This window comes from Brassica oleracea, chromosome C3 (genome assembly GCF_000695525.1).
Source record: "Brassica oleracea var. oleracea cultivar TO1000 chromosome C3, BOL, whole genome shotgun sequence".
Classification (NCBI taxonomy): domain Eukaryota; kingdom Viridiplantae; phylum Streptophyta; class Magnoliopsida; order Brassicales; family Brassicaceae; genus Brassica; species Brassica oleracea.
The window spans coordinates 21,928,590-21,956,256 of NC_027750.1; the positions used below are offsets into that span (position 1 = coordinate 21,928,590).

General features: G+C 37.1%; 4 protein-coding genes across 6 annotated transcripts; 3 read left to right on the top strand and 1 right to left on the bottom strand.

The window, feature by feature from the left end:
* Positions 1–3,742: 3,742 nt before the first annotated feature.
* On the top strand, positions 3,743–5,434 carry LOC106334717. Its single transcript, XM_013773054.1, has 2 exons — positions 3,743–3,965; positions 4,159–5,434. Exon 2 carries the CDS (start codon positions 4,186–4,188, stop codon positions 5,356–5,358), a length of 1,173 nt encoding a protein of 390 aa, XP_013628508.1. The 5' UTR covers positions 3,743–3,965; positions 4,159–4,185; the 3' UTR covers positions 5,359–5,434.
* Positions 5,435–5,480: 46 nt separating this feature from the next.
* On the bottom strand, positions 5,481–9,023 carry LOC106334716 (protein LONGIFOLIA 2-like). 3 transcript variants are annotated; one of them, XM_013773053.1, is made up of 6 exons: positions 8,862–9,012; positions 8,524–8,643; positions 8,318–8,370; positions 6,689–8,230; positions 6,447–6,597; positions 5,481–6,291 (listed from the first exon to the last, which is right to left on the bottom strand). In XM_013773053.1, the coding sequence occupies exons 2-6, from the start codon at positions 8,606–8,608 to the stop codon at positions 5,630–5,632; spliced, it is 2,493 nt and encodes an 830-aa protein (XP_013628507.1). In that variant the 5' UTR covers positions 8,609–8,643; positions 8,862–9,012; the 3' UTR covers positions 5,481–5,629. The 3 variants fall into 3 exon arrangements, with proteins under 3 accessions (XP_013628507.1, XP_013628506.1, XP_013628505.1); XM_013773052.1 differs by having other exon boundaries at positions 8,753–9,012; XM_013773051.1 differs by having other exon boundaries at positions 8,524–9,023.
* A 12,376-nt stretch (positions 9,024–21,399) lies between these two features.
* On the top strand, positions 21,400–22,349 carry LOC106328712 (protein SPIRAL1-like 3). Its single transcript, XM_013767207.1, has 3 exons — positions 21,400–21,540; positions 21,680–21,959; positions 22,070–22,349. Exons 2-3 carry the CDS (start codon positions 21,690–21,692, stop codon positions 22,169–22,171), a joined length of 372 nt encoding a protein of 123 aa, XP_013622661.1. The 5' UTR covers positions 21,400–21,540; positions 21,680–21,689; the 3' UTR covers positions 22,172–22,349.
* A 271-nt stretch (positions 22,350–22,620) lies between these two features.
* LOC106328563 (eukaryotic translation initiation factor 3 subunit M-like) lies at positions 22,621–24,950 on the top strand. Its single transcript, XM_013767031.1, has 10 exons — positions 22,621–22,808; positions 22,952–23,081; positions 23,177–23,315; positions 23,396–23,608; positions 23,679–23,811; positions 23,891–24,041; positions 24,128–24,237; positions 24,307–24,404; positions 24,498–24,567; positions 24,650–24,950. The coding sequence occupies exons 1-10, from the start codon at positions 22,716–22,718 to the stop codon at positions 24,758–24,760; spliced, it is 1,248 nt and encodes a 415-aa protein (XP_013622485.1). The 5' UTR covers positions 22,621–22,715; the 3' UTR covers positions 24,761–24,950.
* Positions 24,951–27,667: the final 2,717 nt, after the last annotated feature.

The window sequence follows — 27,667 nt, forward strand, 5'->3', positions numbered from 1 at the left end:
TTAGTATTGAGACGATTTTGAACAAGGCTGAGTTATACTCATCCACGGACTTAAAGTCCATGAATCTGAGATGCATCCAATCGTGCCTTGCCTTTGGAAGCAACACCATCTTTTGGTGATCATATATGTGCTTTAAAGCATTCCAAAGATCCAGTGGATTCTCAATCGTCATGTACTGATCTTTAAGACCTTCAATGAGATGATGGCGCATAAAGCTTATGGCCTTGTATCTATTCTTTTCATTCTCATTGTTGTCCTTGATGATAGTATCACCGAGTCCCTTGGACTTTAGACTAATCCTTGTATCTAGCGCCCACTGCAAGTAATTGTCTCCGGAGAGATTAAGGGCTGCGTAGTCTCTGTTTGCTATTTTCGACATCTGATTCACATTATCATACTAGATTTTAGATTCATAATGTGATCACGTGGCCGCAAGATATAAGCAAGCTCGGCCACAACACGTCTTATGCATTTATGATGTTCAAACAATACTAATCGACCATGGTGCTATCAATCAAGAGCCACACGGCCCTATAGGTTTTCTAATGCAACCAACCTAAGCTCGTGTGATCTATATGCTGGCCGATCTTGTTTTAATCAATTGTGAATGCAATATCATGTTCGGATTCATGCAAAACGATTTAAGCATTCTTATGATCCCTAGGGTTTTCAATCTTTAAATTCTATCAACTTATGTTTAAGGTTTCAAGGCCTTAAGTATTTGTATGTTCAGCTAGATTAATTCAACCAATCTAATCAATCCTAAACCTCAAATCAAATCAGAAATCAAAACAATCAAGATCAAGATTAAAATCGGACACTAGCTTCTTTTAGGGTTTAGGGTTTTCGATTCCTTGATTAGGGTTTGCCATGTTTCAGATTTAATCAATCAACATACAATCAGGTTCTAATTGGAATCGATTTATGTTTCTAGTTTAGGAGATTGTCGATTTTAATCTTAGGGTTTCTTTTAGGGTTTCATCAAGACATTGTTTCCATAATGATGGAATTAGGGTTCTTATTGTTCTAGGTTCTCAGATTATGTTTATACCTTTGTTTCGTAGGGGATTTAGAACCGGACCACCTGAGAATGGATGAGACTTCGAACTGAGATGATCGGGCGTCTGCTGCCTCCTATCGGGTCACGGATGGGGTCGATCGCGGGCTGGATGCGTCTCGGCTGCGAGCTGTTCGGGGATCGGATCGTCTCGGGTCGGTCGCGGACTTCGGGTTCGATCGCGAGCTGGATTGCGGTTCTTCTGATCTGAAGCGTGATCTGAGAAGCTTTGGGATTCAAGATGGATCTCCTGAGTTCTTGGATGAACTAAGAACAGGGTTAGGATTAGGGTTTAGGTTTTGGGTTCCGATTTTGGTCTCAGGGTTCAGAGGCTATCGTGCTGATAACGTGTTGTGAACAATAGGGGAAATCGTGTGTGTCTTATTACTCAATCAAAGTGTTCCCTTATATAGGGGTTACAAGAATCATATAAAAGGAAAATGTACAAATCATTATCCTAAAGGAAAAAAGAAAACCTCTTAAAGATAAACATGAAGAGATAAATGGAAACTATCCTAAGACTAAAGTCGGCCACTCTCTCTCCCTTTGGGCCGCCGATCCTCTCTCTCTCCATGGGCCACGGTTTGGCCATTTGGTTACTATCAATCCACATTGTTCATAACAGTTATTTCAAAAGAATTTTTTTTTTGGTAAGAATGAAAACAGTTTGGACTTTGGACTGCTGTTGGTTATGTTAAGTAAACGCATTCTCCCCGTTGCCATTACGTTAGATAATGGGGGTAACCTTCAAGGCCCATTATATTGTGATTTTGTTCGACAAGCTACAAAGCGCACGAGCCCCTCTCAAAATTAATCTATTTTCATTTTTTTAAAAATAAAACTATAGGAAAACTATAAATATATGTATGTGGATTTCAAAAATTTCCCGATCTTAATTAATTTTCGTTACAGAAATATATGATTATTTCCCGCAATAATTTGTGTACTTTCTAATTATTACATCTTCGGTATAACCTGTGAAATAAATCAAATAATTCGATTAGTAGAGGGTTAATTTAATTTTTTTTTTTTTTTGTCGTCTATCCATCTAAGGTAGATCAAGTGGAGAACAGACGAACCGATTCTCCTAAGAGCATCTCCATCTGTCCGGGTCTGATCTATATGGGAAAACAAGTAGCCTCTGGTCCTTGCATTCTTTGCTAACGCATCTGCCCGACCATTCCGACTCCGAGGAATATGAGACAGACTCACATCTTCAAAATCCTCATGTAGCCTCTGGAAAGCCTCGATCTCTGCCGTAAATGCAGGCCAATCCATCGGGTTTTCTGTCATATCCACTAAATCCGAGCAGTCCGTCTCGAACCGTATCTATGTTATCCTTCTGTTTCTCATACAAGAGGCTGCCCAAAGTAAACATTTCATCTCAGGATGCAAAGCTGAGAGGCTCCTGTGGCACGCCCTTAATCCGAAGTATTCTGAGCCCATTTGATCCTTAAGACTCCACCCTAAGCCACTAACGCTGCCATTATTGATCCATGATGCATCAATTTGACATGTAAGAATTCCGGGGATCCAAGGGGACACTGTCTCAATCTTTGTAGTAGGAAAATCGTCCTGATCCTCACTTGCTTCCTCCTTTTCATTTCCTTTTCTCCAACATTCTGTCTCAAGAGACGCGTGTTGAAGAATATCGATTGGGGATACGTCTTTCCCATTAAAGAGTTTGTCGTTCTTCGCCTTCCAAATGTACCAACAGATCCATGGGAAGGTATCGAATTGTGGTCTCAAAGGAGCCACCTCTTTTCTCTTCCAAAATAGGAAGTTCATGTTTTGATATATGGATGTACTCGGGAAGTAACCCGTAAGGGACGGATAGTCCGATAAAGCCCAAACCTGAAGGGTTGGGGGGCATTCAAAAAGAAGATGATTAATCGACTCCACTGGACCAGCACATCTAGGACAACTCCTATCGGTGCCCAGGTGTCTATACATGAGCCTCTCTGCCGTCGCCACACAGCCCGAGATAGCTTGCCACAAAAAATGCTTCATCTTGCTCGGGGCCTTTATCTTCCACACATGGCTTTGTAAGCCTGTGATACTTGGTTCTATAACTCCTTGTGAAAGATTCAACTTGGTCGATCGGAGTAGATCATATCCGGTTTTAACAGAATAAACTCCTGATTTTGTATGGTTCCAAACATATCCATCTGGAGCCCGAGAGCAAGAGGGTTTCAGCCCAAGTATCAAAGGGATATCATCTGGGTGAAAAAAGCCCCGTAAAAGCTGTGTATCCCACTCATTGGTATCATTCCTAATAAAGGACTGAACAAGGAGTTGGGGTAGTCGGTATACAATATGGTCAGCAGGTCTAGGTGGTGGAGCCACTTCATCTGGAACCCAAAATTCACTCCAAACCCTCGTATCTTATCCCGTACCAATTGTCTTCCGTAGACCCAATATGAGTAGAGGTCTCGCTGCCATAATACTACGCCATCCATATGATGGTGAGTATGTACGCCGATCTTCTAATGGAGAAGTGTGATTATATTATCTCCCTTTTAGAACACGTGCTAGTAAAGAGTTCGGATAATGAATTAATCTCCACGATTGTTTTGCAAGAAAGAGGGTTAATTTAATTAAAAAAACAAAGATTAACTGTTTTTTTTTGCTAGTGTCGTCTATAAAAAACCAGTTGGACTATAAGTTAACGAAAGTCTAAAACTTTCAAAATCTTCTCTCTGCTGGATCGAGAAGAGTGTTTAACCTTTGGAGCTCTCTCTCTTTAAGTCTATCGCATTCGATTCGAATCCCACCTTTGATTTCGTTCCTTGGTAGTGGTCCCCCCCCCCTCACTCAGTTCGCCGCCGTTAGCTGCCGAAGCTTGTCTCCGTCGGTGAATTTTGGTCAATTGAGAGAGATTTGCAATGGAGAAAGTTGCTTCTCTCCGGTAAGCACTCTACTTCCCTTAACCGGATTGGTTTACTCTCTCCCAGTGTCGTCTGTTGCATTCTAATGCGCTCAATTGAACCCGATCGATAAGCTTAGGGTTTCGAAAATGTGTTCAATTCTTAGTTTTTTTTTTTTTTTGGGCAATTACTCATAATTGGGTCTGATTGTTTATCATCTCTTATTGTTGTTAGGTGCCAAAGTAAAGAACTTTGTGTGAAATGAGTTGGTTTTTCACTCAAGAAATGGTTATACATGTTATGTTGGGTGAACTTGTAAGTTTGAATATGAGCAATGGAGTTGGGGAAGGTGGAAGAAGTCAGAGCAGAGAATCTCACGGCAAGAGAGAGCTTTTTCAAGGCAGTGATTTCGCTTACGCTTTAGGGAGAATAGCAGTGGCTCAGATTTGCGAGAGTGTAGAGGTTAATGTGTCTCAGCAATCACAGAAGGGGGTTAGGTTTAGTTCTTTTCAAGAATCTGCTCTTGATACGCTAACCGGCGTAGCGATTCAGTATATCCAGAGCATTGGGAAGGCTGCTCAGTTTTATGCTAACGTGGCCGGTAGAGTAGAGGGTAACTCTCTGGATATTGTTCAGGCATTAACGGATTTGGGATCTGGTTCTGGTGTTTCAGACATTGAGTGTTGTTGTCTTGGTGATTCTGGTATAGTCAAGGATGTTATTCGTTATACAGGAGAAGCGGAGGAGGTGCCGTTTGTTTATGCTCTTCCCCGTTTCCCAATTAATAAAGAGAAAAGAGATTCTCCTAGTTTCTACGAGGTTGGAGCAGAACCTCCATATGAACACATCCCTGTTTGGCTTCCTGCATTTCCCGAAACTAATGTAGGCACAATCGAAGGAAATGGGCCATCTTTACCGAGTATACAGCATTCTTTCAATGGTGGTGGGTTAGAAGTACTCAAATCTCCAAAGAGTGCTCGAAATTCAACACAAGGAGAAGAAGAAATGGAAGGTAATCCGTTTCTTGCCGCACCTCTTCGGTTTGTAGAGAATGAAGTGTCACCTGTGGTCCGCCTTCTGGAGCTTTCAAATGAAGTTGTTGGCATCAATCACGTTCCTGATAAGCATACAAGCAACAACAACAGTCACATCCCAGTTCTTGAGGCATCTACTCCATGTGATGATATCAACAACAAGAACAAATTATCTGAATCAGAGGGTGGAGAGAAGAAAGGTGGTGCAAGACCACAGCAAACTTTGTTGTGTTTCAAGATTGGGACTTTAAAGAGACCTTCGTGTTTGGCAATAAAGGGGAGCGTCCAGGGACTTCGGTGGTTTCAAGAAGGTGAAGTCAAGAGGGAGAAGAAGTCAGAAACCGAAGAAAATGGTGAAAGATTTGACTTGGCAAATCTCGGCCCAGATGTTGTTATATAGGTTTTGTCATTTTACAATTTGTAGACAGAATAGCTTTTACATCCTGAGAATAAAGTGAAGATTGCTTGGCCTTTAACTTAGTTTGTTATTATGATTGACCAATTCATATGCTCTAGCACTTGTTATTTATTAATTAGACCTATATATATATATGCTGGTTACACAAACAAGTAGGAAGAGAACAGGCAAAAGGGTTGAAAACCCAGAAACCAAGGGTTCTCTTCCTCTGTAAGATTCATTCATTTACAATTCTAAGTGATACCAATAAAAATTAACAGAAGCAAACTTCATTAACCAAGTCTCTGAAAATCATCCTCTCAATATCTAACACTATCCCTGGAGTCTCACCTTCAAACGCCTTTAAGTTCATGCCGTGACATTGCAGGTCGTTCCATGTGAGGTCCTCCTTGTCGTCCTCCAAGACACACTGTGAGTTGTTCTCTTGTAGCCTATCAATCTCCAAACATAGCGTCTTCAGAAGTTGCTCCCCTTTTGATATATTCTCCATTGTTGTAATTGGATTTGCAGTTAGCCGTGGTTTGGTACAGCCTTCTGCAGTGAACCGCTGAGCTAGAATTTCATTAACGGTATCGAAGATGAGTTTTCTCCTGATTATCTCTGTCTGATGTTGTCTTAATCCCATGCCCTTGTTCTGTTCCAGGATGAAGAAGAGTCCAGGGTTGATGGGGAGACGTGCTTTGTTCAGCTGAATGCTTATCATACTGTATTCAAGATCTCTTAGAAGCCCTGATGCCAACAATATCTCCGAGATGTACTTGTGGTCGCCGCTTGCATCTTCTTCAGAGAAGCATTTGAGGAGATCAGAGTCTTTCTGCGTTGGGTTCCGTTTATTCTCAGGCAATATTATCGATCTGCAGATGCTCACAGGCTTCTTTATCCACACAGGTTCTTCAGCACGTAGAGCATCGTCATCTGGTAAGATAACAAAGAAAAAAAAAAGAGAACATCACTCAAACCAAAACCTTGTGAATCCATGTAGTTAATTGAAATTGATGAACTTGTAATTGCTGCGATATATGAATTGGTCACTAATCAGTCTGAAGATTATTCTTTTGCAAGTGTCTCACCTTTAAAACTAAGAGATATCTTCCTCACAGGGGACGGTGAATCCTCTTCATCGAAGGCTGCATCAAGAACTGAAACAGGGCTCGGTTGTTCAACGGTAACTTTCAGAGGTTTAAGAGATGGTCTGTCTTGTTTGATTCCAAAGTCTGGACTCTGCGTTAGTTAACAGAAGAGATTCAGTTATATGATACTAATGAGAAGGGATTAGGGAAGATTTGTCAGAGAAACAGATCCGTTTTTGTACCCTTTGTTTTGGGGTGTGCAGCTCTGGGAAGTCACAGTTTCTCTCCGGTTGGCGTCTGCTTGTAACCTCGACGTCAACATTTGATCTCAAGCTTATGTTGCTGTCAGTTCTTAAACTTCTCAAGTCACTGCTTGCATGGCCTAATCGTTCATCAGGCTGCTGAAGAGTACTGCGAGGTTTTATCCCCTGTTTCCTTCTCGGTGAGACTGACTCCATTTGCTGTCTACCGAGCTGCCTTTGGATCTTGCCTGGCTCTGATTTTGGAGTAGTGGGTGGTGACTGCCTCTCAAACCCGAGCTTTTTGGGCTGCCTTCTTGGGCTAACGCTTTGCTGTTGGCTCAAAGCTTGCCTCGACCTCAATGTTTTTGGGCTAGTGCTCTTGGTCGAATCTAGCTGGCCCTTGTAGAGGCCTGGCCTTGGGGTTAAATCCATCGCGTTCTGCTTCCCCGAGGTGACTTTTCGAATTTGTCTGGGGTTGCCAACATTGACAGTTGGCAGTGAAGTGGAAACTGGAGCTGCAGGTTTCATTACAACGATCGATGAAGGTTTGAAGTTCATGGCTGGACTTGTTGCAGCTGGAACTGGCTGCTGAGTTCTCTGCATCAGATTCGTGTTATCTTTGCTTCCATCCATCAACTGCTGCGTCTTCTCCATAGCCTCAAGTATGTGCTTAAGAGCTCTGAGATCTTTCCCCGCCTTTTTGAACTCCAACTGCGTAAGCCTCTTCTGAATTTCGCCGTAAACCGTCAATGCAGCGTCTCCTGCTTTCATCTGCTTCCATGGAGCTGGTTCCAATGGAAACTTAGAAGCAGCAGGTAGCTTCTTGATTGAGCCAACGCTTCTAGATCTCCCTAGAGATGTTGGTTCTACTCGGGACATTGGCCTTGGGGAGTCGCAAAACCGGTTCTCGTTTCTCTGCTCGGTATCGAAGTTGTCTGCAATGACTTCAAGTCCCATCAGTTTGGCCACCACGCTTGAATTTGATCTCCTGTGACTCATTGTTACCGGTTCCTCTGGTGGACAACTTGATCTACTATCCAATGACAACCTCGGTGTCTCTTTCAACTTGGAGCCTGTCTTGTTTCTCATCTCCCTCTCATCATATGAAAAGCGAGGACTCTCCCTGAGCCTAGCAGCCATTCCTCTACCTTCATTCCACTCACTAGAACTCCGAGATGGTGATCTCAATGATGCTTCTTTGAGAAGCATCATGCTAGCTCTAGCTGAATTTGGCTGCTGCTGCTGCTGATGCTGAGTGAAGGCTGCTGTCGTTTCGTCACGTCTGGTTCTCACTTCTCTATTAATAGAGCCTTTCACAAGCTCCTTTATATCAAACGGCATCATCGGTCCAGCATTGAGCTGTTCTCTGGTCAGATTCTCACCAGGCTGATCGAATTGAGAAGTTGCGGTACTGACTTCTGCAGAAGAAAAGCTGGAGGAGCGTGGAGAAGAGGAAAACGAATGCCGTGAAGAAGATTCAGAAGAGGCTCTATGCTTATCCTTCACTGCAGACTTCTTCTTCTTCTTCTTGGTAATCCTCCCCTGCAATTCCCATTAAAGTCTCTGTTTTATTAGCTATTTTTTTTCTCAGAGATGAAACAAAATAATAAAAGGGTTTAAGATTCTTACCGTTTCTTTATCACTTTCCATGTTAATTTCACTGACGAGATCTTTTCTTTCTCCTGCAAAATGAGCACCCTTGTTCTTAGCTATGAACCAGTAGTTTTTGGTTCCAAGTGAGACTACTCTGTTTCTTTGGTGGTCCTAAACATTAAACTGAGATTTAGTAAGAGAGAGAGAGAGAGAGAGAGAGAGAGAGAGAGAATTTAAGATACCTGGAGGCAAAGACTTTTCTACATGGCCGGAGACTGGTCTCGCCGGATAATGTTGCCGGTAAAACACTTGAAGGATCCCATTCATGCATCCAAACTGTTTATTTAGATTTGGATTCTCACCTGACAAGTTATACAGAAGTTTTGCAGACATATCTTCTTCTTCTCAAAAAGGATAACTAAATAAAAACGAAATTTCACAATCTTTCATATACTCTGCTTTTGCAGTTACCAATTTCTTCTTCTTCTTAATCTGTTATAGATTTAACGGTTTTTTTTTCGGGTTTCAGGAGAAGAAGAAATGAAGAAAGTGACAAGAAGAAGCCAACATTAAGGACAACCTATAGCTTCTTGTGAAGTTATGACCAGACAACAGATTAGCTTCTTTCGTTTTTTGCTTTGGAGGCTACCTTGAAGAAGAAAGAAGGGAAGGGAAAAAGAAAGAGTTTCTATCGGTTGTTCAGAAGAAAAAAAGAGGTTTCTATCTTTAAAGGCACATACAACTGTCAAAGGGAGCTTTGAGCCTTTGAACCATATATAATGTAATGAATGTACATGTGTTCACACGTAAGTTTAGACATGTGAGAACTTTATTTCTTTAGTATATTATACCTACTAATCTTATATTCTTTTATTGTTTAGGAGCTCTGAAAAATTCTGCTTGGCACATGAAGAGGAATATGGTTCATCTCTTAAGATGAAAGTTATGCACATGAGAGCATAAGGCTTACTTATTATACAAAAAAAAAAGGAAAGTAAATGATTTTGAAGTTCTAAAAATTTTGGTTATACTTTGGATATATTATATGCAATGTTATGTTCACTTTGTATGTTTGTTGATTCATCTTAATGTGCTGGTGTAAATTAGTTAGCCGATATTCAGCAGAAAACAAAAAGAGTTAGTTGATGCATAGTTTAATAATAATAATCCAATATTAGTTAAAATTCAATATTATGAAAAATGTATTTTAAAAAACTATCTCAGCAGTCATTGAACATTTTTAATCAATTAGACTTGATATTATTCACTATTATGTTATATGTAGTTAACTATGTTTTCAGAGCATGAAATTTCTGATATATCAGATAACATTTTATATTTTAATCACCACATGCTATTTTTGTTTGATCTCTTACACCAAATCTCCAATTCAACTGCAAAACACTATTTTAGTGTGATTTTTACACCAAATCTTTTCTTATGGAACTGCAAAAATCACATCATTTTAGTGCAACACTAAAATTTGACATCAAATTTGGTGTGATACTATTCAACACACTAAAACACTATTCATCCTACTGAAACACTATTTATTTATTTTATTACTAAAACATACAATTAAATAAATAATAAATAAAAAACTTAATACATATAATATTATAAAATAGTTTTAGTGTGAAGTTTAGTGTTATGGTTGGAAAAGATCTTGACTTTAGTGTTGAAATTACACTAAAATAATGTGGTTTTGATATTAAAATAGTGTTAGTGGTTGGAGATGCTTTAGTAATAACAATATGAAAGATATATAATTTTATGTATTATTAGCTGATTTTTCCTTACACATCCATGTGAACAAAATAATGAAGGTGGGTCATTCTAAGCCTTGGTGGCCCTTGACATCTGCATGTGGAGTTTGTCAGAAACACACAGCATATTTTAAGAAATAAATTTATTTATCTAAAAGGATAAGAGAAATTATTATAATGGCAGCATAAAATCAAAATAAATTATTATGAGAGGAAGTGGATTGGTGAACTGGACGAAAGCTTGCATGGTCTGAGATTGGTGGGTCTTACAGGTAATTGTTCAACCATAGATTTTCGTCCTTATTTATTGTTTTTGCCGAGGAACAAAGATAATATTTACGGATTGAAGATAATTTATATGGAATACTATTGTTTTTTTGAATCTTAAATAATATTATTGTTGATGTAGAGATTTCAATAGTTACCGAGAGACTGATGCATAATAATGTATATGCACGTAAAACTGGTAGAGCAAAATGATGAATTGAACTAATGAATCGTAGGTATATGTAGTGAATGATGATCTATATGTCAACTTTGAAAAAAAAGGGAAAAGATCTATGTTTTGTGGACATTTCCACAAGTATTATCAACAGTTCATTGCTTTCTGGTTATTAACAAATCAGTTTGAGTTTTACAAAAAAAAAAAAAAAAAAACAAATCAGTTTGTTGCTTATTATTTAAAATCATAGCATAAGATGATGTGAAGTATTAAGAATATGGCGTATAAAATGAGGTATATTAAAGTCGTCGTCTTTTAGTTTTTGTTTTCTTTGATTTGAGGGTTTATGTCCCTAGATGTTCTAATCACAGAACCATGTGGGCATATCACGTGCTTTGTTCCACAATGTGCTATGAAGGTGGGGCTCGTGACATCTTAATCTATTTAATTTATTTTTCTTTATTTTAAAAAGAAATTTCTTTAGCTCACATGAAAACAAATTTAATTGATTTGACACTGAAAGTACCAATGAATATACTATTTATTCATGAGTATTAATTAATTAGTTTTTTTTTTTTTTTTTGTAACTTGGCCAGTATTAATTAGTTTTGGTTTCAAATATTGTAACAATCAATATCAATCGCGCTACTTCTTCTTCTTCTTCTTCTTTTTGTTGTTGTAAATTTCCAATATTTCTGTTTATAAATGTGTTTTCATGATATTTTAGTTTTTTTTTGCCTTAGTAGCAATTTTTGATTAACAACTGACTACAGCGTAAGATAACAACTTTTCAGTGTGTTACGAACGAGAGAACGTGGATACAAAGTTAAAGAGGAACCACCAATTTTGGGAATAATCAATTTTGTTCCAAGTTGATATATATCTCTACTATATATGCATACATATGTATCGTGTACTGGTGAGAGATTTTTTTTTGGTTCAAACCAACTTTCATTAATAAAACTTAGACTCCATCAATGGAGAAACTTTTCAACAGACACAATAACACAGCCACATTAACTAAATAAACCGCTGCATCAAAAGCAAAGCAGATAACACAAACATAGACAAAAACAAACATAACACACAAGCAACTTAAAAGTGAAACACCATGAGTGCTATTGAGTGAGATGAAGCCACGGAAATTGGAGAACACGTTCAGTGAACTGCTACCCGAACATACTGCAGCAACAAATGCATAGAGAGCAGCAAGAAACTTGGCTACAGAGATGATCAAGCACCATCTTGATGAGCCTTGAAATTGTGAGGAAATCTGCAACCATAATGAGATGTAGAGTTGCAAGAACCACCACGGCCAGACAAACAAGTCTGAAACTACGAAGCCAAGGTTGGTTTTTTTAAATCCATCGCTTATCTTTTTGAGTTGTAGACCTGAAACATCAGAGAAGACTACCAACACACAAATATATTGTAATAAGCCTAAAAAGATATTTCGAACAACAACCTCATGCCGAGGTAAGTGAACCTCATACTGAGGTAAGTGAACCTCATACCGAGGTAAAGGAAGGCAAACCAAGTGCCTAACAGCTTTGTACTGAGTTAAACAATGACTAACAAGAAGCATAAGGTCCTCATACTGAGGTAATGGTCGTGAATAGTTTCTTATATGGAGGACAAGGAATCCAAATCTAAGGTATGTTTCATCCCAAATAGAAACATCTAGACGGATCACAAGGGTCATACCTTTCCAAGTTATGCCTAAGAACAGGAAGAAAAAACGAATTTTTCCCATATGAAATTATAGATCTGAAACCTATAACCATCGGTAGAGAGAAGCAGAGGCTTGACAAGGTTCACTCCAAGAGAAACAATCAGCAAACAGACTGAGTCGGATGTTGTTGTACAATGAAGAGGAGACCTCGCAGCTGCTAAGGTGAAACAATGGCAGGGGAAAGAGGACAGATCCAGTGCGACGAGAGTGAAAGAAGCGTCGAGAGGATCAGGATGGTCGGGAGCAGAGACCACAGCGAGTAGATCTAGAGAAAAACAAATGGCGGTGGTTCAGGAGGTGGGGGAAGGAGCAACAATGACTCTGAACCCCGAAAGACTGGCATCAAACCCATGGAAGAAAGGAAGAGGAGGGAGACAGAAGAGGTTCTCACCGGTGGGCGAGAGGCCACACCGACAGCGGCAGATTAAAGCAAAAAACCCTAATCGCTTTGGAGTCGCATAGAGAGAGAAACGACTTATATACTGATGAGAGATTTTTCATTGATGATAATATGTTAGGTTGTATAAAGGTTTTTTTTTGGTTTGTGGGCTCAGCTCCACCTCTTGGGTTCGATCAATGCAGAGAGAAAAGAAAGAGTGATGATACTATGATTAACATGTGTATAAAATTTCATCTATGCATTAAAACAACAACGCAAAAAGACAGTGTTGTCAGAATGTTGAATTGTTAACTAATTTGGATAAATGAGATAATCAAGTAATTACCTAAGGAAAACTTATATGGCAAATATTATCTTAAAATGAACGGTTTTCATCAGTCATATAACATACTTTATTTGCTAAGTAAGCTAGAGTATATGAAATACCAACTCCATAAGAAGAAATTATAATCTATAATTTCGTAATCGAAGAAAAATAAATGACATGCTTCACTCTCAATTTTTTTGTAAGTAACATTTTAGAACTGTTAATATAGATTAAAAGTATAAAAAGTATATTTATCTTTTATATACTTCAATTCCTCCATCCATAAATTGTAATTTTGAAATTTTCACTTTATTTTAAAAATAGAATTACAATATAAAAATTATGATATTCGAATTTTACATTAACAACACAAAACTGCTATTTTTATGAAATAAATAAAAATATCAAAACTACTAAATTCGTAAAATAAATAAAATTTTAAATAAAATATTATTTCCCCTATTTCAAATATTACAAATTTTAAATTTTCACACATATTAATTAAATATATTTTATTTTATTTATAAATGCATATTTTGTTATTATCTATTTCATAACTGTAAAGTAATAAAAATTAAAAAAATTAATATTTTTAAAGTGTATAATTAATCATTGTCAGTTGATAAGATTTTTTTTTACAAAAATATGCATCTCTATGAGACTGATAAATATTAAATTATTAACTATCTATCTAACTACAATTCAACAAATAACTAATTTAAAGAAAAAATGTTTTATAAAAAGTCATTTATTGAAAATCTATAATATAATAGTACAGTTTCATCTTTTCTGAAGCGACACGTTAACATTTTGGTGGATCCCACTTTTAAAAAGAGTAAAAAAAGTGTCAAGCCTGTGGCTCAAACCCGGGTTATTGAGATATAAACACCAACATTTATACCACTAAACTAAAGGATACTTTGTACATTGATGGCCGAAACTAATATATATTTATGAAGGTCGGAAACCTTTTCTTCTTCGGTTTTCTCTGTGGGCCGGCCCTACAAGTGTATTATGAGTTTCATTTTAAATTGAGGTTCATCACGTTATATGAAAAAAACAACAATTATAGTTTTTCCATATTGTAAACTGTTTTCGTTTAACACGAGTTAGGGTTCTTTTCATCATTGTCTCAGACAAGTCTGAGTTACAGAGTTGCACCGTGTGTCTGTTCGTAATCTATTTTTTCACCGGCGAACTCTTCATCTCCCCATCTTAAATCTATTGATCTTAAATGTTCCTGATCTGTAGCCTTTATGTAAACCATATATGTATGATTTTCATCTTTGATGAACCCAATCTGCATCTCCACAAAACTCATTGATTCTTCGGTTTTTTCCGTGGGCCGGCCTTACAAGTGTATTATGAGTTTCATTTTTAAATGAAGTTCATCACGTTATATGTAAAAAACAACAATTATAATTTTTCCATGTTGTAAACTGTCTTCGTTTAACACGAGTTAGGGTTCTTTTAATCATTGTCTCAGACAAGTCTGAGTTACAGAGTTGCACTGTGTGTCTGTTCGTAATCTATTTTTTCACCGGTGAACTCTTCATCTCCTGATATCTTGCATATTTACATTGTTTTAATTATCCTTTCTTGTGCTCATTGGTCTTTTGAAATAGCATTTACACATGTTTAGGTTGCATTTCCATGCATTAGTCCTTATCAGGTGTTGGAGGGAGTTTCATGATGAACTCTGTGCCCCAAGGAGTGTTTTGATGCCCAAAGAATGTAGATGAGTCGTTGAAGGATCCTAGCGGGTCTCCGTGTGGGTCGTAGTAGTCAGAGCATAGCCTCTAACCTCCTCGCTTATGGGATTCCCTGAACTTCAAGAAAGACAGTGAGTTTATGGGAATCATGATTCCCTTCCTTGATGAAAAAGTAAGTTAATCTTCGATTTATCACACTTATTTAATAAAATTGTTTTTAATTAATTTTCTGATTCTTTGTTAAATAATATTATTTGCAGATTCTGTGATTCATGAGTTTATTCCCGCCGAACGTGCTAATCATTACATGCCATCTTTGAAAGCCGGTTCCATTATGAAAGTCGATTGTTTTGAGGTTGATAGGTGCTCAAGCATGTACAAGATAATTCATCATCCATTCCTCATTTGTTTCATCTCACCAACTATTATTGATGAAGTCATCACGGGTACTCCTGAGATCAATCTCCAATCATAATTAGACTGTTTGACGATTTCCAAGTGATTGCGGACACAAACCTAGAACTCCCAGGTATATTATCATATTGCATCTGAGTTTATAATATGTTTCATTATTATAACTGATATTTAAACTCGCAGATGTGGTTGGCCAAATCTGTTCTATCCAAAGCTCTGACATTAGCAAAGAAACAACTCGAGTCATTATCTGTCTTCTCATTGATCCGTAAAAAACAATCAACACACAATTCTCTTTATATTATTATCTATATTGTGCTAACATCAATAATCAAAACCTACCCAAATTTTGTGGTCGTCAATTTATCTCTCTTACTTATCAAACTAATTTTACACAAACTTTTATTTTACAGTTTAAAAGAAACCACAACAACTCAAACAATCAAAACACCAAAATCTAGAATTCCAAAAAAGACGAATCATTAATGATCACCTCTTTTTTTTTGTCTAATCTTAGAAATAAACTTCAAAACAAATATACCAAACCAATCACCTCAACTAAAACTCAACGACACATACATCGAGTCAGCTAAATAAATAAAAACTACACGGCCAGCTATTTAACAATTTACAAACTTACTTTCACAACGAAGAAGACGAAGACGGCAACCAAGATCAGTGAAATTACCTAAACAAAAAAGACAGGGTAAGTTATGAACTCTGATAAATACAACTAATAATGATTTTTGTTTACATATTACCCATCAAATAAAAGATAAACAAACACAGCCACAACATGAGATACAAGAGTCAATCCCGACAGACACAAATGCGGCAACAACATCTCCACCTGCTCACTCCTCTTGTCTTATAAAAATAGCTTACATGTCCAATGTCAGCAGATCAATGCTATTGTCTTCTTATGAGAATTACATAAATTCGTTTAAAACTCATTAAAGCCCAGATACTCAGAACTGTCACTCATTTTATAGTTATTTCTATAAGTCTTCATGTATTTGTTTTAAAAATAAAATAAAAACATATAACAAACATAATAAAGATAATAAAAATTATTACTTAATACACACAACTTACACAGCTAAACTGGAGAAAAAATATCTAGAAACAAAAGGTACTCTCAACAACTTTAATATAATTTATATAATCTCAACAATACAAGAAACAAATTAAAAAGACAAACAAACAATAAGTTTCAGTGACACAGCAAACAACAACACGAACTATATCAATCACATTACTAACACAGTTTAATTTTTCATAAGTGGAGAACAATGCATACACAGTTCATCATCACAACTCTAATCCTATAACAATAAAAAAAACTTGAAAAACAACTCAAAACGCAAAATTCACAACTACAATAACCTTAGCAAATATTGAGATAAAACAATAACTCTGTCCACAAATCCGCGCGTGCGCGATGGCAATGTTCCTAGTCAATTTAAAAGATCAGTGTATATCCTTTTACGTTAAGTTTCAGAGTTCAGTTCATTTAGTTCAATTATTGGCACATGATCCCACCCGTCATCACCCACCCATCTAACATTTGTTTAGTTTCAGCATTAATTTATGTAGGGTTTCTCTCCTTTAAATGTTCATGCATGAGTTAACTTTTTATCGTATGGGAAAGGAATGAATAGTTCTTTTATCACTTATCTACAATTACTAATTGAAGTTCTTGACAAATATTTATAAAGAACCTAACGAATCACAATTCTTTTTTTTTTTGTTGGGACAAACCTAACGAATCACAATTCTATGTGAATTTATTAGTACTTGTTTTTGGCTATGCCTTCATATTTGACGACATCATTTGGCGTATAGTCATCAATATATGAATATAATTATTTTTAGTAGTTTTTTTTTAATAATGTACAAGCTTAAAGGAGTATTTCCTATTAGTATTCGTATAGAACGGTGTAGTATTCGTATAAAACGGTGAAATATGTTTTTGAAACTATACATCTCTTATCATTTAGATAGTTAAGTAAACGATAAGCTAAGTCAAGATTCCTTTCTTCATCATGATTATAATCTACGTTGCACGGAAACTTCATCGGACGTCCGCTTCCCGCTTCAAAACCGGAATCGGAATCGGAACCTTGTGGAAGCTTGCGGAATCTCGATTCCAAAACGTTTCTAAAATATTCTCTTTAAAAACATGTTGGAAGCTTACGATTCTGTTTTGGAATCATGCTTCCGTTTTAAAAAAAAATGCAATGTATATCAATAAAATATAAAACCATAGTTTTAATCTATATAAAATAAAAAATAATAATAGTACTGAATATTCAGTTATAAATATACAAAAAATAATACTATAAATTATCTTTATGCATTGAGATTTTTTATTAAAGATATAGCACATATTGAAATATATTTTGTCAATTATTTATGAAGTATTGAAAATAATTAATATAATATTTTTTTGTAAACTTAATTCATGTGTATTTTTAAAGTTTTAATATAAAATCATTTCAAAATTATTATAAATGAATAAATGCTTTATTTCAAATTTAAATCATATAATTTTTAGAACTAATTTTTTTAAAAAATTATATATATATACATATATATTTATATTTATATATGGATATACGCTTCCAACACGTACCCGCTTCCTAATATTTTTAAAAATCTCGCTTCTGCGCTTCCTTACGCTTCCGCTTCCACGTACCCGCTTCCGTTTCCATGTAACATAGATTATAATATCTATTGTAATTCAATGTCACATGCGACGGATCTGAGATTACGGAAGACAAAATATAATTAAAAAGTTCCAGTATCAGTCCCTTTTTATGGTCATCGCTTATCGATCAGACTTAAACATGACGATGATCTTGGTTAACATTAAAAAACAAAAATGTAAAATTTATTCAATGATTATTGTTAAAGCATTTTTTATGAAAAAGATGACTAACCTATTTTTTTGGTAAATTAATTAGTACGACGTAATATCTGATTATCACTTTGATATTCCCCATGGCATCCATTACTTCGTACTTCGTAACTAAATCTTTCAAGATACATGTTTTCAGTCGGTATCTAAACCATAACTAAAGCTCACAAGTTCATGTACCTTGGAGTTTGTTAGATTCTTTGGAGAAAATACATTTTGTTTAACACATGCGAAAAAGGATATGGAACCTTAATAATATGAAAAAGAAAATGCACAATCACTTTTACATAATGGGCGTACAACTGCGAAAGGTGAGGCATGGAAACCATGCAAGTATCTTTCTCCGCCAAGAAAATGTTTATTTTCTATGTTAATATTCAAAATGAGCCCATTTCAACATTATTATTATTTTTATTATTATTATTAATTGCTATTATTTATAATGTTTGATTTTTCTTTTGATATAATCACATGGTGCGACCCATGTTAAATAGCTCATTGTTACAAGTTACAAAAAAAAAAACCTCCCTTTGGTTTGTTCAATACAACACTGAACATACTTCAGCACCAAAAAGAAAAACGATATGCTAAAGTTCTAAGAAATACTGGAATCATATCTTCCCCCTTATTCCATGAGATCATCTACTTTGGAATAATTTTAAGGTCATTCATGCAAGAAGATTTATGTGACGAAGCTCAAAATGAAAAGTAAAAGAGAGATTCAAAGCCATATTGCTTTTTTTCTTCTTATGTTCACATGTCGTCATTGCCATATTCCAAAATCAAATAAAATCTTTAAAGAAGTTGACGAATGATGATGATGATGGTACATATATTCTGATGATGATCATCCTAAGTCATGGGTTCATACAACTGAAGTTCAGAAGAACCCCACTAGCGTACTAAAATGTATAAATCTATGTTTAAAATGTTGTATTTTAATATGTTTTATTTAATAAATAAATTTTATCTTTAATTAAAAAAAATTCTTAAAAACCCCAAATTAAGAACCTACCATTAAAGTCATTAAAACGAAAAGTTTCTTAACAAAACTTCTTAACCTAAATCTATTAATTAAAAATTAATTAAGAACTCATTAAGAGTTCTAGGGTTGTTTTTGCTCTTAGGTAACAAGTGCGAGCATGTTTATTGGAAGCTCTTAAGGGTGGTTCTTGATATAAATGAGTAATTAAAATAAATGAAAAATGGCAATTAAATTAAAACGCGGCTCTTAATTAGGGCATGATTAATTCCGGTCTCTTAGCCGGGGTTCTTAATTCATGATTTGACATTTTTTTTTACACTTTTCGGCTAAGAGATGAATCTTATATCTCATATTTAAAAGACGGTTCTAAGAAAAGTTAAGAACCGTCTCTTATCCGAAGCTAAAAACCGTCTCTTATCCGAAGCTAAGAACCCGAGTTAAGAGACTGAGGTTAATCATGGTCTTAAGCACTTGAAGGAACGGTTCTTCTGGATGGAGCCAACTTCTGGCGTGCCCCAAATGTGAAATGCGAAATCTCCTATAGACTCCTAGAGTCTCCTATGCCCCTATTTCATAATTCTTTTTTTGATCAAAATCCAAACTCCCAAATCAAATCCTTCCCGGTCATCAAAACTAAACCCTAACCCCCCTATGGATTAGTGAACCCATGGGCAAATATTTAAATTCTATACCTTTCAAATTCAAAAAAAAATATTTTAAAATCGTTTTTAATCATATTTTGATGATTTTTTCGAAAATATGGAAAACAACGTTTTTGAATTTTTGAAATATTTTTATCAAATTGTATAAATCAAATAAAAAATATTAACGTTTCCATTTTAATTTTATGATTTTTCGTTTGACATATAAAATTAAAAGAACAAAAGGGTCCTTTTGAGATTGTGTTATGAGATATAGGGGTATGAGAGGATTTGTCTCTTCTGGACGCGTGTTGAATGGGCATTGGATAGTTTTTTTTTGGAGCAAAACAAAAGTTCAACTCGACATCAGATTTGGGTTGTATCTTCCCCGAAGATTTGTCGGACGTAGCCTCGACTAAGGCTTTGATGATGGCGGGATCGGCGCGCCGTAGAGTCTTACCTTCTGGATTGGAGGAGCTTGGCGGTTTCAGAAAGCGGAGAGAGGTTGTCGGCGACTAGACCGTAGTTAACTCCGATAAAGGGCTCTGGATCTGTACATAAACAGAGTGTGACAAGTTTGTAGTTGATAATATGAAAGAGTTTGCATCTGATCTTGAAAGAGATTTAGACGAGCTGTGCAAGAATGAGAAGCACCACACTCAGCTGAAAGAAGAAACTTTGTCTCATCGAGAAGGATGCCAGAAAACCAGGAGGAAGCAAAAGTGGTCAAAGTCTCGGCGATTCAAGTTCAAAATAAATCCAGAGGAACAGTTTGGAAGTTGTTTGACGTTCTCAGGACATAGCCTTAAAGATGATTGCACAGAGAATGAAGCATGGTTCAAATATATAAAAACAACTTTGGGAAGAGGAGTTCCTTTCCAGATTCTGTTGGAAGACTTTTATGGAAAGAAATTACATGGTTGTATGGTTCTAATGGTGTTGGAACAAGTCACAGACAGAGATACTCTTGTTCTGCAACACACTCCATTCAAAGGATTCAAGTTTCAACATGTTAAGAATGTGGATTGGCTGATTACTGTTTGTGTGTTAAGATGGTTGCACACAACTTCAAAGAAGGGAAAAACTGAGATAATACAAAGAGATTCTACGGAGAGCAAACCTGAGAAACTGCAGAGAGCTTCAAAACATAGGATGTGCGTTAGCAAATGCTATATCAATGGCTCCAGCAAATCCATTGACCACTTTATTTTAAGTTACTTACTTGTCTCTGTTTCTCTGTCTTTATGTACCTCTGCCATCAGGAGGCATCCTCACTCCCAATGGTCTTCAAAGTCTTGGTCTTTCTGGTTTAGGATTAAGTACTGGTTTTGAGCGCCTGCATTACATGTAAGAGTTCAACTTTGTTAGTAATTATTTATCAATCATCTCACATGTTCTGTCTAAACCTTGCTTTCTTGGTTGATCATAGGTTGGAGAGAGTATGGGATCCTATTTTAGTTCCTGGATCACCAAAGCGTATTAGTCACTTCTTCTTAAACGCTGTAAGAGAATTGTTAGTCTCAGTGTATTATCTGTTCTAAAAATGGAATCAATAGTCTGATATGGTTGGATCTGTTTTGCAGTTTGAGACTTGGCATTCTTTTGATACAAATCCACTTTTGGCATTTTTTTAAAAAAGAAACTACCAATGGAAAACTAATTTTAGATGTTTCTTAACATAATCTCTTAACTTAATTTCAATGAACATGCTGTGAGCTTTGATAAATGGTAACGTAGTCCGTAAACCACCAGACTTTCAAAGCCTTTGATAAATAATAGAGGCTTCTTTTAACAAAAGCCCAAAATAAGGCCCATAAAGCCCATTATGGATGACTTTTTCTTTTCCATTTCTCACTGTGCACATCCATTATTCCATCTGTTGCTTCTCTTCCTAGATTTGCAGCCAATCATAGAAGAAGACACTACGAACTACAAAAGAGGTAAAAGACCAATCCTTTTTGATCTGTCTCAATACGCACATGTCTTTAATGTCTCAATTACAATACTATTTAGATCTCTCTTCTCATCTAAGCATCCGATCTGACTGAAACAAACTTGGAAACATATTCAAATCTTCAGATCTCTCTCGATGGGTAAAGCAAGAGGAGTGAACAATGGTGTTAACCAAAGCTCTCTCGATTACCTCTTTGGTTCCGGCGAGTCTCCTTCCGCCGTTGCGGCAACAATGGGGACCACAACGACGACGACCACCACAACTACCACAGACGGAACCGGAGGGAGACCGGTGACGACCACGACGACCACGGTCACTGAGAATAAGAAGATACCTGCAGGTGTTAGAGGAAGTCCTAATAATTACTTCAGATCAGAAGGCCAAAACTGTGGAAACTTCCTCACGGTAAAAGGAATAGACTTTGTTACATTTTCAGATTGAAAAATTGAATCTTTTTATTTGGAAACTGATAAAAAAGCAAAAAATGTGTGTGTGTTGTTGTTGGTTGACAACAGGAGAGGCCGTCTACTAAGGTTCATGCTGCTCCTGGTGGAGGATCTTCTCTTGGCTATCTCTTTGGTGGACCAAGTTCTTCTGCTGAATCTGCAAAGAAATGAAGTTTGCTTTGTCTGGCTTTCCGATTTGTAAATCATAAAAAAATGTGTGGCTATATCATCCCCTCCATCAATTAAAACATTGTGTGATTCATTGTGTTGGAGGGCAATGTTTGAGTTTGATCTGTTCTTGTGTGCTTGTAGACATCTTAAAACGTTGTGTTTATTTTTTTCCTAAGAATTTCAAGAAATAAACAAACAAACAAAATAATCATAATGAAACAAAACAATGCTCAGCAAAAGGCATTGAATCATCATAGCATTTTCACCATCTACTTGTCGTGTATGTGTTTCACTCATAAGTCATAACACTCAATCCTGGCCGTTGGATTTTCCTATTGGTTAGCTAACCGTCCGTTGCTAAAACCGTTAATTTTTTATGAACCCGGTCCGGTTTCGGTTTAACATAACCGGAAAAGATAAAATGTTAATTAGGGTTTCTCTTTTTCTCTCTCGTCTCTTTTCTCTGCTCGGCTGGTGGGAAGAAGTTATAGTTTCGAGTTTTTTGTTCATCAGCGCCGCCGAGAGAAGAGCTTCGAGCTAAGCTATGACGACGATTGTTCCCACTTCCGAAGAAGATCCGTTTCTCGCCGTCGTCCGATTCACTTCCCAGCTCGCTTGGGCTGATGCTGGTCCCGAGGTACCATTATAAGCCATTTCAATTTAAGATCTGATTGTTAACCGATGAGTGATAGACTAGAATAGTTTGTAAATCGTTCATGATTCTAATGCATAAGACAAATTCAACCGTCTAAGATTAGTCTAATTGAGCTACTCTTCTAGGCTGCAGAGCCAGAGATCACCAGGCTATGTAGGGAGGCTGAGGAGTCTATTGTAGCAGGAAAGTGGTTGGAGTTAGCTTCGTTAATGGTAGCTTCAGCTGAATTGGTTTCTTCCAAGATCTCTGAGAAAGGTTTGTTGTGTTCTCTGTTATAGCACTATGCTCATCCTTTTTGTATGTTCATCATCATCTCATCATTAGGTGTTGTTTTGTATCTTTTGATTCAGATCTTGAGTGCACCTACACCATCATTTGCAGCCTTGTCAAGAATGCGAATAGCCCCGAGGATGTTCTTGAAATGGTGAAAGCTATCTCCTCTAAGGTTGTTCAGAAACCGAGTGACAAAGCTTCACTCCGTTTGAAGATGTATGATTCTTAATATGTTAACATGTTTTACTTGTGAATTACATATGTCTTACTGTTTTGGTTATTTGTCTTTTGTTTAGCCTCTTCAATCTCTATAACCTTGTGGACCACCCGTATGCTCGTTTCCAAGTGTACATGAAAGCTCTAACACTGGCTGTTGAAGGGAAGGTTGCTGAGTACGTAGTTCCTTCTTTTGAGAAGATTGATAGCTTCTTGAAAGAGTGGAGCCTCGACACTAAAGATCAGAGGCAGCTCTTCCTTGCTATTGCTAACGTTCTGAGAGAGAACAAGAGGTACTGTAACATAACCTTCTCGCCCTGGTTTCCTTTTAGGTTATAACAATACCCTCATGATTTTGTCCAGCTTGGTGAAAGAATCCCTCAAGTTCTTGACGAAGTATCTAGCGTCTTTCTCCAATGAGGATGCTCTGGATGAAGCTAAGGAGGAGGCTGTGCGTGCAGTTATTGAATTTGTCAAGGCTTCCAGCATCTTCCAGGTATTCATAAAAGCATGACTTTAGTGGGATGTGTAAGATTCTCCTCGTATATTTCATCAATGATTCTTTGTAATTGCAGTGTGATTTGTTGGACTTGCCAGCCGTAGCACAGTTGGAGAAAGATGCTAAGTATGCAACCGTTTACCAGCTACTTAAGATCTTTCTTACTCAGAGGCTGAATGCTTACATGGAATTCCAAGCTGCAAATGCAGAGTGTCTGCAAACCTATGGTACTAAATTGTAAACCCGTTTACTGCTTTTTCCGTAAAAACAATGTCCTGAAGAATCCTACATTTCTATATATGGTGTTTCTTAGGACTTGTCGATGAAGAATGTGTAACGAAGATGAGATTGTTGTCACTGGTGGACTTAGCTTCAGATGAATCCGGCAAAATACCTTACACCTCAATTAAAGACACTCTACAGGTAGTTAACTCAGGAACTCTGAAATATTGGTTATGTTTTTCAGTTGCTTACTGTTTACTGTGTGTTCAGGTGAAGGAAGAGGAGGTTGAACTATGGATCGTTAAGGCAATCACTGCTAAGCTGATCGATTGTAAGATGGATCAGATGAACCAAGTTGTCATTGTCAGGCAAGTTGCATCAGTTGAAACTCTCTTACTTACAAGATAAGTCTATGTATGCATGCATATTCATTGTTTGATAGTATGTTTCATATCTTCCAGCCGATGTTCCGAGCGTGAGTTCGGGTCAAAGCAATGGCAGTCACTTCGAACGAAGCTCGCGACATGGCGGGTAAATACGAAAACTTCACATCTTCTTCATAACAAAACATCTCTTGAACCTGATTCCTTTGTTTGTTCTTGTTATGTGCTAGGATAACATTGGAAATGTCATAAGCACAATCGAATCGAACAAGGTAACCGAGGAAGGTTCTCAGGCATCATCAGCATCTGCTGCAACAATTCAAGGATTGGGTGTCCGTTGAAAAGCTATCAAGATTCATCTCTCAAATTCATAACCAACGTTAAAGATCTCTTGTCTCCTTAAAAGCTTTCCTCTCTGTTTACTTGCTTGCTGAGTTTTTCAATCTTTAAATCTTTTTTTGTCCCTGAACAATGCGGAGACTTTTGATATACATTATTTTTGGCTTAATAACGTTTCTTGCTTTGAGAATACGTATTATTTGCCTATTAACGGTTAAACTGGGAGCATACCTTTGCTAACTTCCTAATCAATAAGCAGGCGAATATGTAGCAACCGTTAACAACTGGATGTAGTGAGCATGCTAAGATCACAAAAGTGTTTTACGAGTTACGTCACTGGAGACCACTAGTGGCTGCAAGCCTGCAATCTCTGTGATGGACTTTCACTAGACCAATCCATCAGACAAAAAACTGCATAAGGCCATGGACCTTTTTGAAAGCGATAATGGCATATTTTCAAAATGGGCCAGCCTATTAATTTAAAGCCCATGCATCATATCAGTAATATTTTTGATATTTTGTTTTGTTTGTTTGTTTCTCCATCAGTTTCCATATTAAGTGTTGTTGTACGTTAAAACTTTTGTTACAAAATAAATATCACCTTAGAATTTTAATGTAAAGTTTATTTATTTTGTTTTCTATTTTAATAGTTGAAATATGGTTATATGTATATGTAATAAATTTTTATTAATTGTAAAATTAAATGTATATTTTTAATATGTATACACAAATCTAAAACAATGCTTAAAATGAAACGAAAAGAGTTTAATGCATGTTTTTTTTTTTTTTTTGTAAAAGGATATTCTATTTAAATTGTAAGAGAAATCAAAAGTTTTACAGTGTTTAAACACAGTAGGCCAAGTGACCTTACATATCCAAAAGATACAAACTTGAACCAGAATTAATTTTAAGTGGAGGAGTAGTCAGGTTGCAAACCAAAGCTGGAGAAGAGAAGATGAGAACTTGGGTCTGTCAATCCTTAAACTGGAACCTCTGTTTTTAACAGTTAGTTTGATCTGTCTTACCAACTCATCTGATGATGAGAAATGGGCGTTGTGTAGTCGGTTGTTCCTCTCTGTCCAAAGAGTATAAAGAGTCGCTTGCCAGCACAAGAGAAGCAGAGTCTTGAGGACCTTGTTTGGTGGATGTTGTTGAAACTGAAGTAGTAGTGGTTGCCACTGTCTAGAAGAAGAGAATCCGCACTTTGCTGCGATAATGTTCCAAATTTCCCATGTGAAGTTGCATTCAAAAAAGCAATGTGTAATTGACTCATCTCCAACATTGCAGTAGAGGCATTTTGGGTCTGTTTGCAGTCCCCAACTAAGAATTCTATCACGAGTGGGGCACCTATTTTTAACCATCAGCCAGGTTAAGAACATATGTTTTGGGATACCTCCAGAGAACCATACCTCCTTGTGCCAGGGAACCGTTGGGGAAGAGGGACAGAGCAGTTTATAGATCGATCCTGTATGGAACCTGATTTCTTTCTGATTTCCAGGCCACCATTCAAGTTCATCCTCATGATCATTAAGAGTCAAAGTGGATAGATGAGAAAGTACCTGCAGTTGTCTGTCCTAGCGTGCGTTTGGGACGACCCAAGCACCATTCTCCCAAAGTTCAGCAATGGTAGCATTTCTGTTAACCGGGAAGCGCACCACGGTAGACGTTTGAAGATAGTCAGACAACTTTCCATACGGAGACCAGTTCGTAGACCAGAAGTATGACGTTTCTCCGTTTTGAACATTCTTCCTAATCCAAGGGTAGATGAGTTCCCTAGCATCAAGTAGTTTGTTCACTAGCCAAGAGTGTTTTTGCCTTGTATTGATCACCCAGAACAATTCAATATCACCTTCTAGTATTTCAGCTCTGAACCATGAAGACCAGATTGATTGTTTGGAGAAGAACAGCAACCAAATCATTTTCAGAGCACAAGCCCTATTCCAAGCCTCTAAATTTCTCAGAGATAAGCCTCCTTTATCTTTCGCTAGGCAGCAAGTTTCCCATGCAACCTTTGCAGTTGCAGTGGCAGTGATATCTCCTTTCCAAAGGAATTTAGTACATAATGAATCGATTTCACGTATAACAGCCTTTGGGATGATAAAGGAACTTGTCCAGAAGTTTGTGATACCATTGATGACAGAGGTGACCAATTGCAGTCTTCCAGCGTAGGTTAACTTCTTTACTGTCCAGGAACGCAACTTTGTTTTAATCGACTGGAGCAAGGGAGCACACTGAGATAGTGAGATCTTTTTTGTGTGCAAAGGGACTCCTAGATATCGGATAGGAAGCACTCCAGATGAAAGTCCCGTATGAGTCTTGATGTCCTCCACCTCTGCGTCGGATAAACCAGCAGCAAAAAACGAAGTTTTTTGAAGACTGATCGCTAGCCCAGAACGTTCCTCAAAATCTTTTAACACACCAATAATGGCCTGGATTGAGGAGAGAGAACCATCAGAGAAAATGAGAAGGTCGTCAGCGAATGAGAGATGAGTAAGTTTGGTTTTTTCACAGCGAGGGTGGTACTGAAACGATCCAGTTGCCGCTGCTCTTTCCAGAGCAAGTGAGAGGCAATTCATCACCAGAACAAAGAGGTAAGGGGAGAGAGGATCTCCTTGCCTTAGACCTCTTTTCCCTTTAAAATAACCATAAGTAGACCCATTGAAAGCCACCGAGAAAGAAGGAGTGCACACGCAAGCCTCCAACCAACGAATCAGCGCCTCCGGAATGTTGTAGCTCCTCAAGCAAGCGAAAAGAAACTCCCATCTAACAGTATCGAAAGCTTTTGCAATGTCTACCTTGATAGTGATCCTCTTTTGTCCTCCCCTCCTATGGTAACCTTGGACAATCTCAGAAGCGAGCAGAGTATTCTCAATCAACAACCTGCCTTGGACAAACGCAGTCTGATTTGG

Bases quoted from the DNA above. Each gene is read 5' to 3' on its own strand.
- LOC106334717 (XM_013773054.1), top strand. From the start codon at position 4,186: ATGAGTTGGTTTTTCACTCAAGAAATGGTTATACATGTTATGTTGGGT.
- LOC106334716 (XM_013773051.1), bottom strand. From the start codon at position 8,674: ATGTCTGCAAAACTTCTGTATAACTTGTCAGGTGAGAATCCAAATCTA. The intron at 8,231-8,317 runs GTAAGAATCTTA...TGGGAATTGCAG, and splicing joins TGGAAAGTGATAAAGAAACG to GGGAGGATTACCAAGAAGAA. The intron at 6,598-6,688 runs GTACAAAAACGG...TAACTAACGCAG, and splicing joins TGCACACCCCAAAACAAAGG to AGTCCAGACTTTGGAATCAA.
- LOC106328712 (XM_013767207.1), top strand. From the start codon at position 21,690: ATGGGTAAAGCAAGAGGAGTGAACAATGGTGTTAACCAAAGCTCTCTC. The intron at 21,960-22,069 runs GTAAAAGGAATA...GGTTGACAACAG, and splicing joins ACTGTGGAAACTTCCTCACG to GAGAGGCCGTCTACTAAGGT.
- LOC106328563 (XM_013767031.1), top strand. From the start codon at position 22,716: ATGACGACGATTGTTCCCACTTCCGAAGAAGATCCGTTTCTCGCCGTC. The intron at 23,316-23,395 runs GTATGATTCTTA...TCTTTTGTTTAG, and splicing joins GCTTCACTCCGTTTGAAGAT to CCTCTTCAATCTCTATAACC. The intron at 23,812-23,890 runs GTATTCATAAAA...TTGTAATTGCAG, and splicing joins AGGCTTCCAGCATCTTCCAG to TGTGATTTGTTGGACTTGCC.